At 51.2% G+C, this 13284-nt stretch overlaps 5 protein-coding genes across 5 annotated transcripts; 2 read left to right on the top strand and 3 right to left on the bottom strand.

Moving 5' to 3' along the window:
• Positions 1-88: 88 nt before the first annotated feature.
• Positions 89-1181, bottom strand: BO85DRAFT_481833 (cell wall mannoprotein 1 family protein; the record flags this gene model as incomplete). The annotated part of the gene is made up of 3 exons (XM_025663079.1): positions 624-1181; positions 369-562; positions 89-227 (listed from the first exon to the last, which is right to left on the bottom strand). The coding sequence occupies exons 1-3, from the start codon at positions 960-962 to the stop codon at positions 89-91; spliced, it is 672 nt and encodes a 223-aa protein (XP_025510380.1). The 5' UTR covers positions 963-1181.
• A 2472-nt stretch (positions 1182-3653) lies between these two features.
• Positions 3654-5294, top strand: BO85DRAFT_492992 (MFS transporter; the record flags this gene model as incomplete). Its single annotated transcript, XM_025663810.1, has 2 exons — positions 3654-3907; positions 3959-5294. 2 exons carry the CDS (start codon positions 3654-3656, stop codon positions 5292-5294), a joined length of 1590 nt encoding a protein of 529 aa, XP_025510381.1.
• Positions 5295-6188: 894 nt separating this feature from the next.
• On the bottom strand, positions 6189-7685 carry BO85DRAFT_383895 (uncharacterized protein; the record flags this gene model as incomplete). The annotated part of the gene is made up of 3 exons (XM_025656529.1): positions 6189-7075; positions 7124-7492; positions 7553-7685. 3 exons carry the CDS (start codon positions 7683-7685, stop codon positions 6189-6191), a joined length of 1389 nt encoding a protein of 462 aa, XP_025510382.1.
• An 870-nt stretch (positions 7686-8555) lies between these two features.
• On the bottom strand, positions 8556-10390 carry BO85DRAFT_507292 (uncharacterized protein; the record flags this gene model as incomplete). The annotated part of the gene is made up of 3 exons (XM_025664396.1): positions 8556-9390; positions 9458-9947; positions 9995-10390. The coding sequence occupies 3 exons, from the start codon at positions 10388-10390 to the stop codon at positions 8879-8881; spliced, it is 1398 nt and encodes a 465-aa protein (XP_025510383.1). The 3' UTR covers positions 8556-8878.
• A 1058-nt stretch (positions 10391-11448) lies between these two features.
• BO85DRAFT_453976 (SNG1 family protein) lies at positions 11449-13278 on the top strand. The gene has a single exon (XM_025661172.1). The coding sequence runs from the start codon at positions 11723-11725 to the stop codon at positions 13214-13216; it is 1494 nt and encodes a 497-aa protein (XP_025510384.1). The 5' UTR covers positions 11449-11722; the 3' UTR covers positions 13217-13278.
• The last annotated feature ends 6 nt before the right edge of the window (positions 13279-13284 follow it).

A 13284-nucleotide genomic window follows, 5' to 3' on the forward strand; every position in this document is an offset into this window, starting at 1 on the left:
CATATTGAGCTCCTCATTGGCCGCGGGGGAGCCGAGACATCCGTGCTCATCGATATACTAACTAGCTAGTTAGCTAACTAGCTGTTAACTAAGCGCCGGCCCGGGATCCTTTGTAAATCAACTGCTGGGACTTTGTAGTGACCAGGCCAAACTCGAATGCGTGGAACAGATAGGTCACATCCGGGACCCTCATAAGGCAAGACATACTGGATGTGAACTCCCGACCACTACGCGGTGCTCGAAAAAAGATACCGACCATATGTCAAGCTTCTGCATTGAGAATAGCTAATCATGAACAAAATTCCCGGCGCCTAATCGATGCCTTGAGGACAGTTTGACCAAGCCACAGGCGGCACAGACATACTCACAGCCGGGACTCATACGAATCAATGGCACTGTCATAAGCATCGTCCACATCTCCGGTCCCTTGTCGGATGGTCTCCTTATCAGCACCAACAGCCTTGTTCTGCAGAGCCACAGAAAGAGCAACTGTCCGGCTCCTCATGTTGACCAAATTAAGCCGTACTGCAGAGCCCACGCCGGCGCTGATGAAGAGATCTCTCTGGAAATCAAAACGTCAGAACACATGCAGAAAATTGACAGATTTCGGGATAGCTTCCAACCTTCATCACAAGTGCAGCAATTGAGGTTCGCATAATCGGCTCCAATCCCACCAAGGATTCAGTCACGCTATTGCTCTCCTGGGCGGTCCACTCCGCCGTGCTGTTGGTATCGGCCGCCACTCCCTCGAGGTCCTTCTCCAGGCTACTCTCCTGGTGGAAGATTTCAATCGCAGCGGGAAGTGTTCCGTCGTAACGATAAACGGATGCACCGAATGTGCCTATGTTGGCATTCAAGGTGGACAGACCACGTAGGACAATTGAAATGTCCCGCTTGATGACATGCGAGGCGGCAAGCGAGATATAGGCCAGAATGGCGGTCCCCGTAAGTGCGATGCGCATTTTGGTAGCTGGTTTAGTGGTCGGTGTCCTTTCTGCTGTCTTGTATTCCTTGTTATTGCTGAAATCAAGCAGGTCTGACGCTACATATATATACAAGTTGACCGTGAAGTTGAGACTTCAACCTGGAAACAGGCGGTCTATTCTGTATGACTTTCGCCAGGGATGCTGTATAACAGGGGTTAATTTCATCCGTGGACTAACTCCGTCGCATGATGGAACCCATTGTTCGGGCATTATGTCTCATCGAAAGAGTGACGCCCCTCCGGTTGCAACAGTTTCACCATCGCGGATGAAGCTTCGAGCCATGCAGATGTCAGTAGGATCTTGTCATGAACTCCCGTCTTCCAGTGTACAAATGTAACCGTCAGGTTGGTGGTCGGGGATTGTAGGTTCAACGTTGACACACTGTCTTGGAAAGACAACACCCCGGCTGGGGCAGCACTCACGATTCTTTCCCCAGTGTCACACCAAACCGGGCTTTTGGCAGGTTATGATACACATTAGTGGGACAAACCAGTGAATTCTCGTCAAAGGCGAATTTCTCCGACCGATGATCGCTACGGCTCAAGGTTCACTAATGCGCGGGGACCGCACACGAGCACTGACAGCACACGACACAGACAATGCATGGCTACCATTCATATTGGCAGAGACCGTGCGTTCACTCTGGCCTATTAAGTTACTGCCCATCACGTCCTATGTCACCATAGGACAGACAACATCGGCGTGAGGCCTTCCATACCTTGCGCGAAGAATGCAAATAGCAACGGCAATATATGGAAAGGATACTGGGCGTCTCCAACTCCTTGTGCATGGTAAATTTCCAAAAGTGCGAGAACTAGCCTGGTGGAGTCCCTGGGCCGGCTCACGTCCGAAATACAGCCTCTCCATGAGGGAGGCAACCCGAGAAAAGCTCACCTCGGACTTCTCTGCGAGACAACAATGTCCGGGTCAACCAGGACAGAGCCAGTTGAGTCGGCGTCTGGAGACCACCAGATGCCAAGATGGGCCAGTCGATCCATGCGTCCACAACGACCGGGGAGAGAGGAGGTTCTTGTCGCGCTGGATGGCTTAAGCAGCCCAGAAACCAGCATGTACTCCGTAGACAGCGGAGACTTGATTCCGTGCGAGTGATGAGCGGCACAGACGAGGCCTGGTCAACTGCTAGCCAAGTGGATGCTAATGTGGGCAGACCAGCTGTGACCGAAAAAGAAGAGCTGAGCAGCGCCAGCGACCGCACAACAAATCAGCTTTGAGGCTGGATGATCGATGAAGCAGACAAGGTCAACTGATTGGTTGTCACACCAGCACGTTATCCACGAAGAGGCCAGGCCAAACCAGGTGCGGCAGAAGGTCCACACGTATCCAGACACCCAGCTATACCCGTGTTGTCTACTGTCTATTGCCTACCGTCTACTGTGTACACCGTTCTCCGTACTTGGTTGATATAGTATTAGGTGAGGGGCAGTTCTCACGGGGAAAGGATGCCGACAACCGGCATGAGAGCGACGCCCGTAAGCAAGCCGACCGTGATGAGAGCAACATACCGACCGACTCATTCACCGGGGAGCTCAGCTTTTTGGTTCTCCGTGGGATCTAAACCGACTCGAAGGAGCCGTATCTAGTGCTTACCAATGGCAAGTGGGGAATAAGCCTCCGAAAAACAGCCCGGGGATTTTAGTGTCTTGTCTGTCTGGCGTCGCAAGTTGGGGTTGGGGTTTGGGGCTGATGGCATTTAGCCTAAAAGCCGGTGGAGGACGGCTGGGAATCACGAAGGTTCCAAATTATTAATATTAACACTGACACTGAAAAAGGTTGCTTGTTCTTCCTAAAGCAGCTGAGTTCTGCCTTCTTTTCTTGTGGTACACGATAGGAAGATAAGGTGCTTACCACGGAAGAGTATTTATTGGGTGCAATGGCAGCAGCTAATCTATCTCGCTAGCAGGGGGGGAAAAATCCAACGCGGTGTGGCTGATTCTAGTTTGTTGTTAGACCAGAATCAGCTCACCGGAAGCATCTCGGCCCAACAAGGGCAGAGAAACAGTTTTGCTGGACAGCATCCACGGCAAATGGAACAGCCGGCGGGGGGTCGGCAATCCTGCCTGGGGAAATGTGTATCGGCCGGGCGGCCCACGACCGTGCGGTTTCGGTGAGTCAGAGAAACAAGGGCAACTCCACGGGGAGACGAAAGGATGGAGGAATAAGGAGGAGACGATCCCCTGGAGTGCAGCGAGACTAAGCGCCTTTTGGGTAAGGCAGCCAAGATCCCGCCTTTATCGGCCCTCTTTTCTGGAATCCTCGCCCGGATGCCACGGCGCCCTAAAGCTTGACCGAGGCTTGAACCTGACGCTCAAAGCTTGCCTCCCGACACCGGATTACCCTGTAACCAGCTCGGTCATACCCCGAAGAGATGGAGAACACGGCTGCAACTGGAGAAATCTGGAGTCGAAGCTTATGTGCCCTCCATCTCATTGGTAGACCATCTGCAACCCTCACCGGCCAGTGGAGTTGGGTCATGGCAAGAATGCAATCGGGGAACGTCACGCGGCGGGCTGCTGATGCCCTTTTGCCCCTCGCGCCGCAGATATTTCTTTTCCGTATTAAAAGTCTTTCGTCCCCTGATGATCTGATCTAACTTTCTTGTTCTGTATCCTGTTGACCTAACCTCTCCCTGTACCTGGCGTCGCGACCATGACCGAGGAATCCCACGTCGGCGACCTGTTCGCCACTGCCGACCAGAAGCAAGAGATCTCGGATGTACACCGTGAGACTCTTCCGTTGGTCGTCACCGAGGAGGAAGCTCTGGCTCGCGCCAGGAACCAGCCTGATGAAGCTCTCCCCTTGCGTATTACCTTTGGCCCGCAAGATCGGGACAACCCGCGCTGCTGGGGTTACTGGCGCAAGTGGTACATTACCTTGTTTGCCAGTTTCTTGAACGTTATCACGTAGGTCTACTGCCAACCGCCTGTGTCTCGACCCTACTAATCCAAATCCAGCACTTGGTCTTGCGGTTCCTTCTCCTCCGGAGCCACCGGCATCGCGGAACATTTCCACGTGTCTTCTGAAGTCACTACATTATGTCTGTCCATGTATGTGCTGGGATATGCCATTGGACCTGTCTTGCTGGCTCCTCTGTCCGAGTACTTTGGTCGCCAGCCCGTCTACATCGTCTCGTGGTTCATCATGTCCCTCTTCCAGATGCCTCTCGCACTGGCACCTAACATTGGCACCATTATTGTCTGCCGTTTCATCGCCGGTTTCGCGGGTGGTGCCCCCTTGACCAACACGGGTGGTACCATCAGTGATCTGTGGGAGCGTAACCACAGTGGTGGCCCTATGGCCTTCTACGGTCTCAGTAGCACATTTGGCCCGCCCATGGCTCTGGTGGTCAGCGGCTACATTGGCCTGAACCTGAACTGGCACTGGATCTTCTGGATCATGATGGCCATCACTGGTGGCACCTGGATTGCGCTGGTCCTGACTGTCCCGGAAACCCGCCACAGTATCATCCTGCAGCGCAAGGCCGCCCGCGTGCGTAAGCAGATGCAACGCGAGGGATTGCGCTCCGCGGAGACCACCACCGACCTCCATGCAGAAGACCGCAAGGGCCTGCACCAGCTGTTTGCGATCACCCTCACCCGTCCCTTCCGCTTCCTGTTCACCGAGCCCATCACCACATTTTCCGCTATCTACAACGGCTTCCTCTACGGGCTGGTCTACCTGTTCAACGAAGCCTTCCCTCTCGTCTTTGGCGAACCCAACGGCCACGGCTTCAACGTCGGTCAACAGGGTCTTTGCTTCCTGGGCATGGCCATTGGCCCTATCATCGCCTGTGCCCTGTCCCCGCTGCAGGAGCGGTACTACCTGCGCCGCGTGGCCGAGAACAGCGGCCGCAGTGTCCCGGAAGCGCGCATGTGGATGGCCCGTGTCGGCTCGCTGCTCATCCCGATCAGTCTGTTCTGGTTCGGCTGGACCAGCTACCGCTCCGTGCACTGGATCGTCCCCATCATTGCGTCTTCTTTCTTCGGTGCGGGTCTTTACATCGTCATCCTCAGTATCCTCAACTATGTCGTCGACAGCTACCAGACTTACTCTGCCTCTGCATTGGCTGGTGTTATTCTCGTCCGGAACCTTGTCGGTGCTGGCTTCCCGCTGTTCGCTACGCAGATGTACGAGAAGCTCGACTACGAGTGGGCGTCCAGTCTGCTGGGATTTATCGCCATTCTGCTTGTGCCGATTCCATTTATCTTCTTCTACAAGGGTCGTGCCATTCGATTGCGCAGTCCTTGGGCGCGCGAGCACTTTGACTCGGATGAGGATAGTCCGCACTAGTCTAGTCCTACCGAAAAGTGCCTGTCTGTATATAAATGCATCCGTATGACGTTATGATACAATTAGATTCTAGAACAATATTATCTTCTTCTATATTCTACCCACGCTTCTCATAGTTGTAAACCTGATGTTAAGGCCACTGTGGAGCCTTGACGTCGACGTTCAATACTTAGTTTGATCCTTCATAGTACTACTGCGCACTCCACAATATATATATGCATCCACCACCAAGCACACTGTTTTCAAACTTCCACAACACTACATTACCCCAGAATCTCGCAGCATCATTAAACTTATTAGATCCAATTACACAATCTGTACCAGACCCAAACAATACAATACTATTTACATCCCTTAAAAACTACAACAATGTACATGGCGAACATCATAGCCCCGGTCGGAGATTAGGCCACTCATGCTTGCCGGCCGGCAACTACCGGAAGAAGAAGAATACGTCAACGTCACACACGTGGACTCTATCCCACTTCCCACCTGGATATTAATATCAGGAGAATAATAATATGCCAAGTTGTGCCATGTCAGGACCCATCGTGGAGGACGGTGACGTTGGACTGTGGGGACAGGCGATTCAGTCTGGGGGGGATGGGATGGGGACGGACGGGGAATTTCAAGTTAAGAGTTAAGAGGGTCACTATTGGTTCATATTGCATAATAAAATTGCTGGATTGGGTTAGATTGGAATGGGTGGTGGATTATGTCATTTGATGAGTAAGGGGATAGACTAACTATATTGGGAAGGTAGTGTTCCTTGCTTGCTATGACGGGGTGGATGGTGACTATTGTTGTTGTTTTGGGAGAGACGCGAGACGCGTATGTGGAGTGGATCTGTGTTATTACTCTCCATGTATTTGTGTAATCAATGTACACTGGTCTTTAAGCTTCATCTGGAAACGGCCACATCTGCCTCGCCTCCTCCGGGGACTTCTCTCCCGCCATACGCTCGATAAACATCGCCAGTAACTCCCGGTTCTGGCGTCGCTTCTCCTCGATGTCTAACTCGGGCGATATCCATCCTTCGGCGTCTGTACCTAGACACTCCTGTGCAAGATGCTGAACTTCATGCCAAGCCTGGTATTCAGAAAACTGTTGCTCATGCGTCTTCATTTCTTCTTCCGAGAAGGAATAAGGACACGACCCGGTAAAGCCTAGGTTGGACCAGTTCTGAAATATTTCTATTAGACAAGCTCGGAGGGGGATAACTCCCACCTCAGACACCTTCCCACACCGGGTGAACAATTCTCGGAACACTCGCGGCACGTTCCTCGCAGTATGTGCAGGTCTGTCTTCAAGGTAAGTCGAGACTTCGTATGCTTTTGCTAGTTTGGCCTGGGACCATTCGCGTCGGGCCAGCAACTTGCTCTCATAGTCCATATTGTCGTACCCATCAGGAAGCTCAGGACTCGTGAAGCCTTGGGTGTAGTTGTCTGGGGGCTTTAAGAACTCGGGCCATCGAGACTGGAGGAATAAGGGCATAACTGATATGGACTGGAAATCAATGACCGAGACTATTTGTGTGCGGTCGTCGGGCGCCACGTAGATGTTACCCATGTGTAGATCGGTGTGCCAAAGTGTAGGCTGGGCGGATTGGCCTAGTAAGGGATGAGAGTCTAACATGGGCGTGAGACTTATTGTGAGGTTGAGGAGCTGAGCTTGTTCTTCCAAGGTGCCTTGATAGAACATGGCTGATTTGTTTGGTATCGTTGAGATACGGGATAGCTCGCGCTTTGCAATGGATATACCAAGTTCTGATAATGTGGTCCCTGTGGATAGTAAGCTTTAGTAGTAACGTTGGAGGTGCAGAGACGAACAAGGGCCTTGATCTTTAGAATGGTCCGAATGGACGTCGAATTGACGGTCAGGAGAAGGGCCGATACAAAATGATTGCGATCGATCGACATCGTCATCTAGAAGTAGACATTGAGGTTTTGAGCTCTGTAGATGGTCACGCAAATATAAACCACCGTAGGCAGGAAAACGAATAGCTGATAACTGCGCCTCGAGCTTGGTCAAGTTTTGAATAAGCTGCAACTTCTCGAATTCTGTCATGTCACCCCATACACGAAACAAGGGGACACCACTAGCTTTTTCCATCATGATATACTCGGCGCCTACGGGATTGCCCCTGTCTGAAGACCACGAAAGAACCCGGGGAACTGGGATGGTGGTAATTCTGCGTACTACACAGTCACATCAGTGATCACACGCGGTGGAAAAGGAGAGAGCGAAGGACGACGTACAGTATTTAAGGACACCCACCTCGGATGCAGTTGTCCATCCTGCAGGTCCAGCAATTCGACAAGGGATTTTGGCAACGACCTCGCAACCTTTCTCCTTCTCCATAAAGAGAGCCTTGCTAAATCCACCCTCCATTTTGCTTACGCTTGCCACGGGAGATGGAACGTCACCCAGAGCCGCAGCTACACTGCAGAGAGCATCGAGATCAAAATCTACGTAGCGTCGAGCCAGCTGTTGCTCTTCATCGACCAGGAAATGGCCGTTCGTATATGCAAAGAGTTCATCCCGGCTGATTGGTTTTCCTACTTGAATATGAGTAACGTAGATATGGCCGCTTTGTTGTTTTACGGGCAATTACCACGACAAAGGATGGATAGCTGGGCTGTTGGCTGCGACTGTCGTATCCGTCTGATCCCTCTCAATATGGAGAACATGGTATCCTCCGTGGTTGTTGTGGTATCAAGGCAAACAATGGATGTGTGAGATGAGCCAAGGCATCATCCCTGCATAGATACTAAACCACAATAGGCTTAGTGTGTGTCTGATACGTTCTATGTGCTGGTCAGGTAGCATATAAAGTCGCCCTTGACATGTTTGCTACTAACTAGTTGCAGCTGTTATTCGACGTGATTGTTTACCAAAATTGAATTTCTGTTTTATGGAATCCTAGTCTTAGAATATGAGGGCCGCATCTCCCCTTCAAAGATACCTTATCCATCATCCCAGGAATCATATCAATTCATTCATACGAGCCTCACGCTCGGCTTCGTCGATGAGATGCCTTCCACATATGTTCGGATCGAGACAGAGATAGTGATACTGGTACCAAAAGCTGTATGCAGCATCATAACCATGCGATGCATTTTTGTTCATCCCATTTTGGTCATTTTATTCGTTCCATAAGCCAACAGTCTTCTCTCTCATATGCTCCGTAGATAGAGTCTACGATGCAGCAAAGATTGCCTGATCATGTGTCTGCGCAATGTACGTCAAGACTCCTGTGACACTGATTTGACTATTACCTGATATAGTAGAAGCCTCGATCTCATGATGACATTCAATAATATTCCGTTGAAGACGAAGTCGAGTTATCTATGTTGCTACTGACATCTGTCTTATTCGATGCTTTTGGATGCATCGAGTCACTGAAAAGAAGCGTAGGCCATAAAGCCACAATTTCACATGGCATGGGTCATCCTGCGCATTATTCTCGGCAGGTCTACAGGCGCCGTCGCTTCAATGGAAGCGTTGTGCTAATTACCTAGCGCTGGAGTATACGTGAACTTGGGTTGGATTTCTGGAAGCTTTGTAAAGCCATGTAGTACCCACTACTCATAGTAAAAGGCAAGTCTGTCGCCCAACTCGCTAAACCACCATGCGAGTATCCCTTGACTAGGCAGAGGTTTCCATCCACCTCGATGCACAGTGGCCACTACTGGGTCCTCTGCATTTCGGATGTCCTTGATAGTGTCCTTTTCATTAACCGCCCCTGAGGCGACTACGAAAGGACTGCATGTCTCTTCGTCCAGTCCATAATCCCAGCGAATTTGTCCATTGGACTCGATGTGACCATCGGCATAGAACATCAAGATACCCAGACAAGGATGATGCGACTGCGTCCGGTCCCTGCACACTTGTACCCTAGTCACGCCCCTTAATGTGGCCTTGGTCATATACCATGGTACGAGGTCCTCGCCGGGATGGGCCCCTGGAGGCCCATTAGCGTAACGTACTGGGACCGGGGCTCGAGTCTCGCCATCATGCGGGCTATGGCAGGTAACCCCGAACACCGTCACGCTTGGGAACCTCAAATCCATGCCATCGTGAATTATTCCGGAAACTGGACCATCAGTGTACCGAACCATAGGGCGGTATTTACTCCTTCTAGTAAAGGCGGGTGGATATACCGCTCCGAATGTCATATCCCTCCCGAAGGATGTTTGTACCTAGCCGGTCAGTCCGTGAGATCAGATGTGAGATGGAAGCACTAACAATCAAACCATCGAAGTTTGTTCGTCCGTCGGGATGTTCCAACTGCCGATCCCAAGCCATTAGGATATCCTCTTGGTCATTCAACGGGAAATAGAACCAGTATAAAGATGGGTTCGTCCGTGGCCCTCCACGGGCATGCACCTGTTCGAGAAACTCCCAGAACGCTTTGTTCCGGCCCGAGAAGTTGTGGATCCCGACTATGTCATAGGCGCCTGCGCGGATGACAAGAATGCCTTCTACTGGGGTTCCAAGTTTCATATGGTGAAATTTAGCCTCCTGTAAGTGGCAAGGGCAGCAGATATTTTGTAATGGGTGGAAAATGGGCGTATTCGGGGAGGTCCACGTCGACGGCAAGAGACGTGTTGCTTCGTCATCGTCGATTTCAATCTTCTTTATTATAAGACGCTAAGTACGTCAGCTGATGCCCAGATACTGAGGATAGAGTTGCTTACTCCATGGACAACCCACAGCCTTGGTTCAAAATTCTCCACGTCGTATATCTCGTACCATGGGGACTGATCTTGTGTCGGAGTAGTTTCACGGTCGAGAAACTGGATCCAACGCACACCTATTTGGTCCGTTGAAGCGATGATCTTGTGAATGGTCTGGGGTGGCTGTATGTGGAAAACTTCCATTCCTTCAGTCGCCTCAATTGGCATATTGCTGATTTGTGATAGGTACCAATGATATTGGCAAACAATCCGCGATATCCACAAGTCTTCGTCGAGGTCAAGCGCTTCACTCAAATCCTTTTCGCTTTGTCGAATATAGTCAATGAGCCGGTGGGCCTCGCCTAGGACAGCCAAGTACCAACATGATCCAACGAACCCTGCGATCCTGCGTCGCATCTCCGGGGGCAATTTATCAAAAAAGCTTTGCTTGAAGGACTCTGCGATTATGCATGAGGTGTGCTTAGACGAGAGACCTTCCAGAATTGTTCCAGGATGTCTACGTGGATACCTCTTGCCATAAAGTACTTCCGTGTCAATAGCGTAATCCTTTATATCCTGCATGAAGGGTCTGTCAGATGGGTCGAAGCTGGCCATCAAAAGCTGATAACACCGTGTATGAATCCAGAGTTCTGGAATTGGGTCTTCATCACACTCTCTGCATTCAATCTCGCACTCACGTACAGTCTGGAAAGATACTTGGTTCCCGTCAAGGTCTGCGATTGGGTTAGATGGTACTGCGCGAGGTTTGAGGGGCCAAAGGCTCACTTATTATCCGTTCACCACCTGTTGGCCAGTCCCCGCATAGAGAACAAGCACTCTGTAAAAGATGGACTCCTTGTGACATGACTATGCAGCTGTTCGTGGGCGGAAATGTTTTCTATCGATGGGAAATTTTTGATGATGACTGATGGGAACTGTGGTCACCCAGTCGCATGATGCTGACGCACCAGTGGGAGCTGTAGTAATATTTATATGTTGTGTAGTTGACACACGATACTACTACTACTCCTACCACGTAATGCAGCTTCCGATGATTCGATTGAGATACAAGCGAACGAAGAGCTTTTCGGGATCTGCCCCTTATTAATTAGGTGTCCCTGTTCCTCTCTGTAGGTCATTCCTACTCGTCGGCGCCTGGGATCCTATGGGAGAGACGCGAAGGTCCAAGTGCTGGAGATATTATGACTGCCGAATGGCAAGCATATTGGGAATTTGCGTGGTTCTGCCCTTCAATTCGGCTGTCTGCTACTGCTTATCCTACATGATTGTTTTGTTCAGTAGTACTAGACGGGAGATTTGAGCTGATCTGCATATTCTGTGCTACCGACAGGGCACTGGTTCTCAACCGGAAGCCCTGGGGTACTTCCGCTCAATTTGGTAGTGGGCCTCGGAAGTTGTATTTAGTATCTATGAGAAGCACTGTTAAGACAGCACTTTTACACATATGCACTGCTATAGAGGGCACAGAGGAATGTCTTTCGAGATTAACCAAGGTCCCGTAGTTATCCGTCTAATCCGATGACTAACCCCTCCAAAGAAGGAACAAACAAGGTTCAACGACCGGATCTCGTATCCATCGCTCAACCATGGAATCTCCCTCCGACTGGACTTTCCCCGCGATTCCGGCCCAACCCTCAACTCACTACCACCGGGAGATTGCCGTATCTTCACGACCTCTGGAGGTTATATCTCAACAGAAGAAAATTGGACTGCCCCTAGGATACACCCATGGCATTGTATGCCGCTGCTCGTCAACGCCCTCACCGCAGCATCCACGACCCGGAGGTGCGCCCGCTGCGTCTAGCCGTCCTCAAAGCTGCCACCATCAACCTGTTCATCTTACAACTCCTCTTCCTTGGTCTGTTCTGCTATCTGTTCGGGTCTATCTTTCAACAGACCACTCATATTCATAATCTCAATGTCCTCTTCGTTGACTACGATGGCGGGGCCATCGGTCGGGCCGTGCGCGCTGCCTACCAACAGCTGCAAGGGTCCGGCTTCCCGACCCTCCGCGAACAGTCAGTCCAGGCTTATCCCAATCCTGCGTCGATCGTCTCCACCGTCTGCAATATTCACTACTGGGGAGGTCTGTACATCGTCGAGAATGCTTCCTCGCGCCTATCAGCTGCTCTCACCGGCATCGGGACAGCAACCTACAATACAAGTGATGTCATGACCCTAGTCTGGAATGAGGCGCGCTACTCCACCGTCGTAGATTCTGCTCTCGAGTCCAACATCCTGTCGTTATCTGAAGCTGCTCGCATCATCTACACCACTACCAACGGCCCTGCCATCCTTCAAACTATGAACACCTCTGACCAGACAGCCATCGCCACCCTCGCTGACCCCTGGACGCTCTCCACTATCAACATCCAACCCACCACCCAAGGTTCCCGCCTCATCTACAACACTCTAGTCGTCATCCTCATCCTCATCCAAGAGTTCTTCTACCTTGGCTATCTCAATGGTCTCTATCAGCAATTCCACCTGTACACTTCGGTTGACGCGCATCGCATCGCCATCATCCGGCAGCTCATCTCAGCGACATACACCTTCATCGGTTCGCTCTGCACGACCGGCGCCATCTGGGCCTTTCGATACGGCTGGCACGTTAACGGCGCCCAGTTCATGATAACCTGGATGGCGCTATGGTTATTCGCGCATCTGAACTTCCTCGTCCTGGATGTATTTACTATATGGTTGGCGCCGCCAGTTGTTCCCATGGCCCTTATCTCATGGGTTGTGTTGAATATCTCGTCAATTCTGTTGCCGTTTGAGTTGTCCCCGGGTTTCTACAAATGGGGATATGCGCTTCCCGCGCATGCTATCTTCCAGGTGATGGTGGATATTTGGTCCGGTGGTTGCAATCCCCAACTGGATTATGCGTTGCCGGTTCTATTCGCGTATGAGATTGTCGGTATGGTGCTCAGTAGCCTTGGGGTGTATCGGCGGGCGCATTATGCGGTGCTGGCCGAGGAGGCGAAGAAGGAATCGCAGGAGCGTTTGGCTGTTGATGCGGAAGGAGAGGCAGTGAAGGAAACCCCCGGTACTAATGGAGAGGAGGGACCTGCCGGGACGGCAGACGCAGAAGAAGGTGGACCATCAGAGACGCAGCCAGAAGGATTCGGAGAGCGCATCAGGGAGGAAATGTCGCGGCTCGAGAGAGTGCACACCACCCGACAGAACACGGGGCCATCGTTCGATCTACCATACACCAACTAGCTACTGAGCAGAACCTATAGTATATAATCTATAGCGATTACTAGGATCGCTTTTCCACTGCACCTTAT

The sequence above is a fragment of the Aspergillus piperis genome (genome assembly GCF_003184755.1).
Source record: "Aspergillus piperis CBS 112811 unplaced genomic scaffold BO85scaffold_31, whole genome shotgun sequence".
Lineage (NCBI taxonomy): Eukaryota > Fungi > Ascomycota > Eurotiomycetes > Eurotiales > Aspergillaceae > Aspergillus > Aspergillus piperis.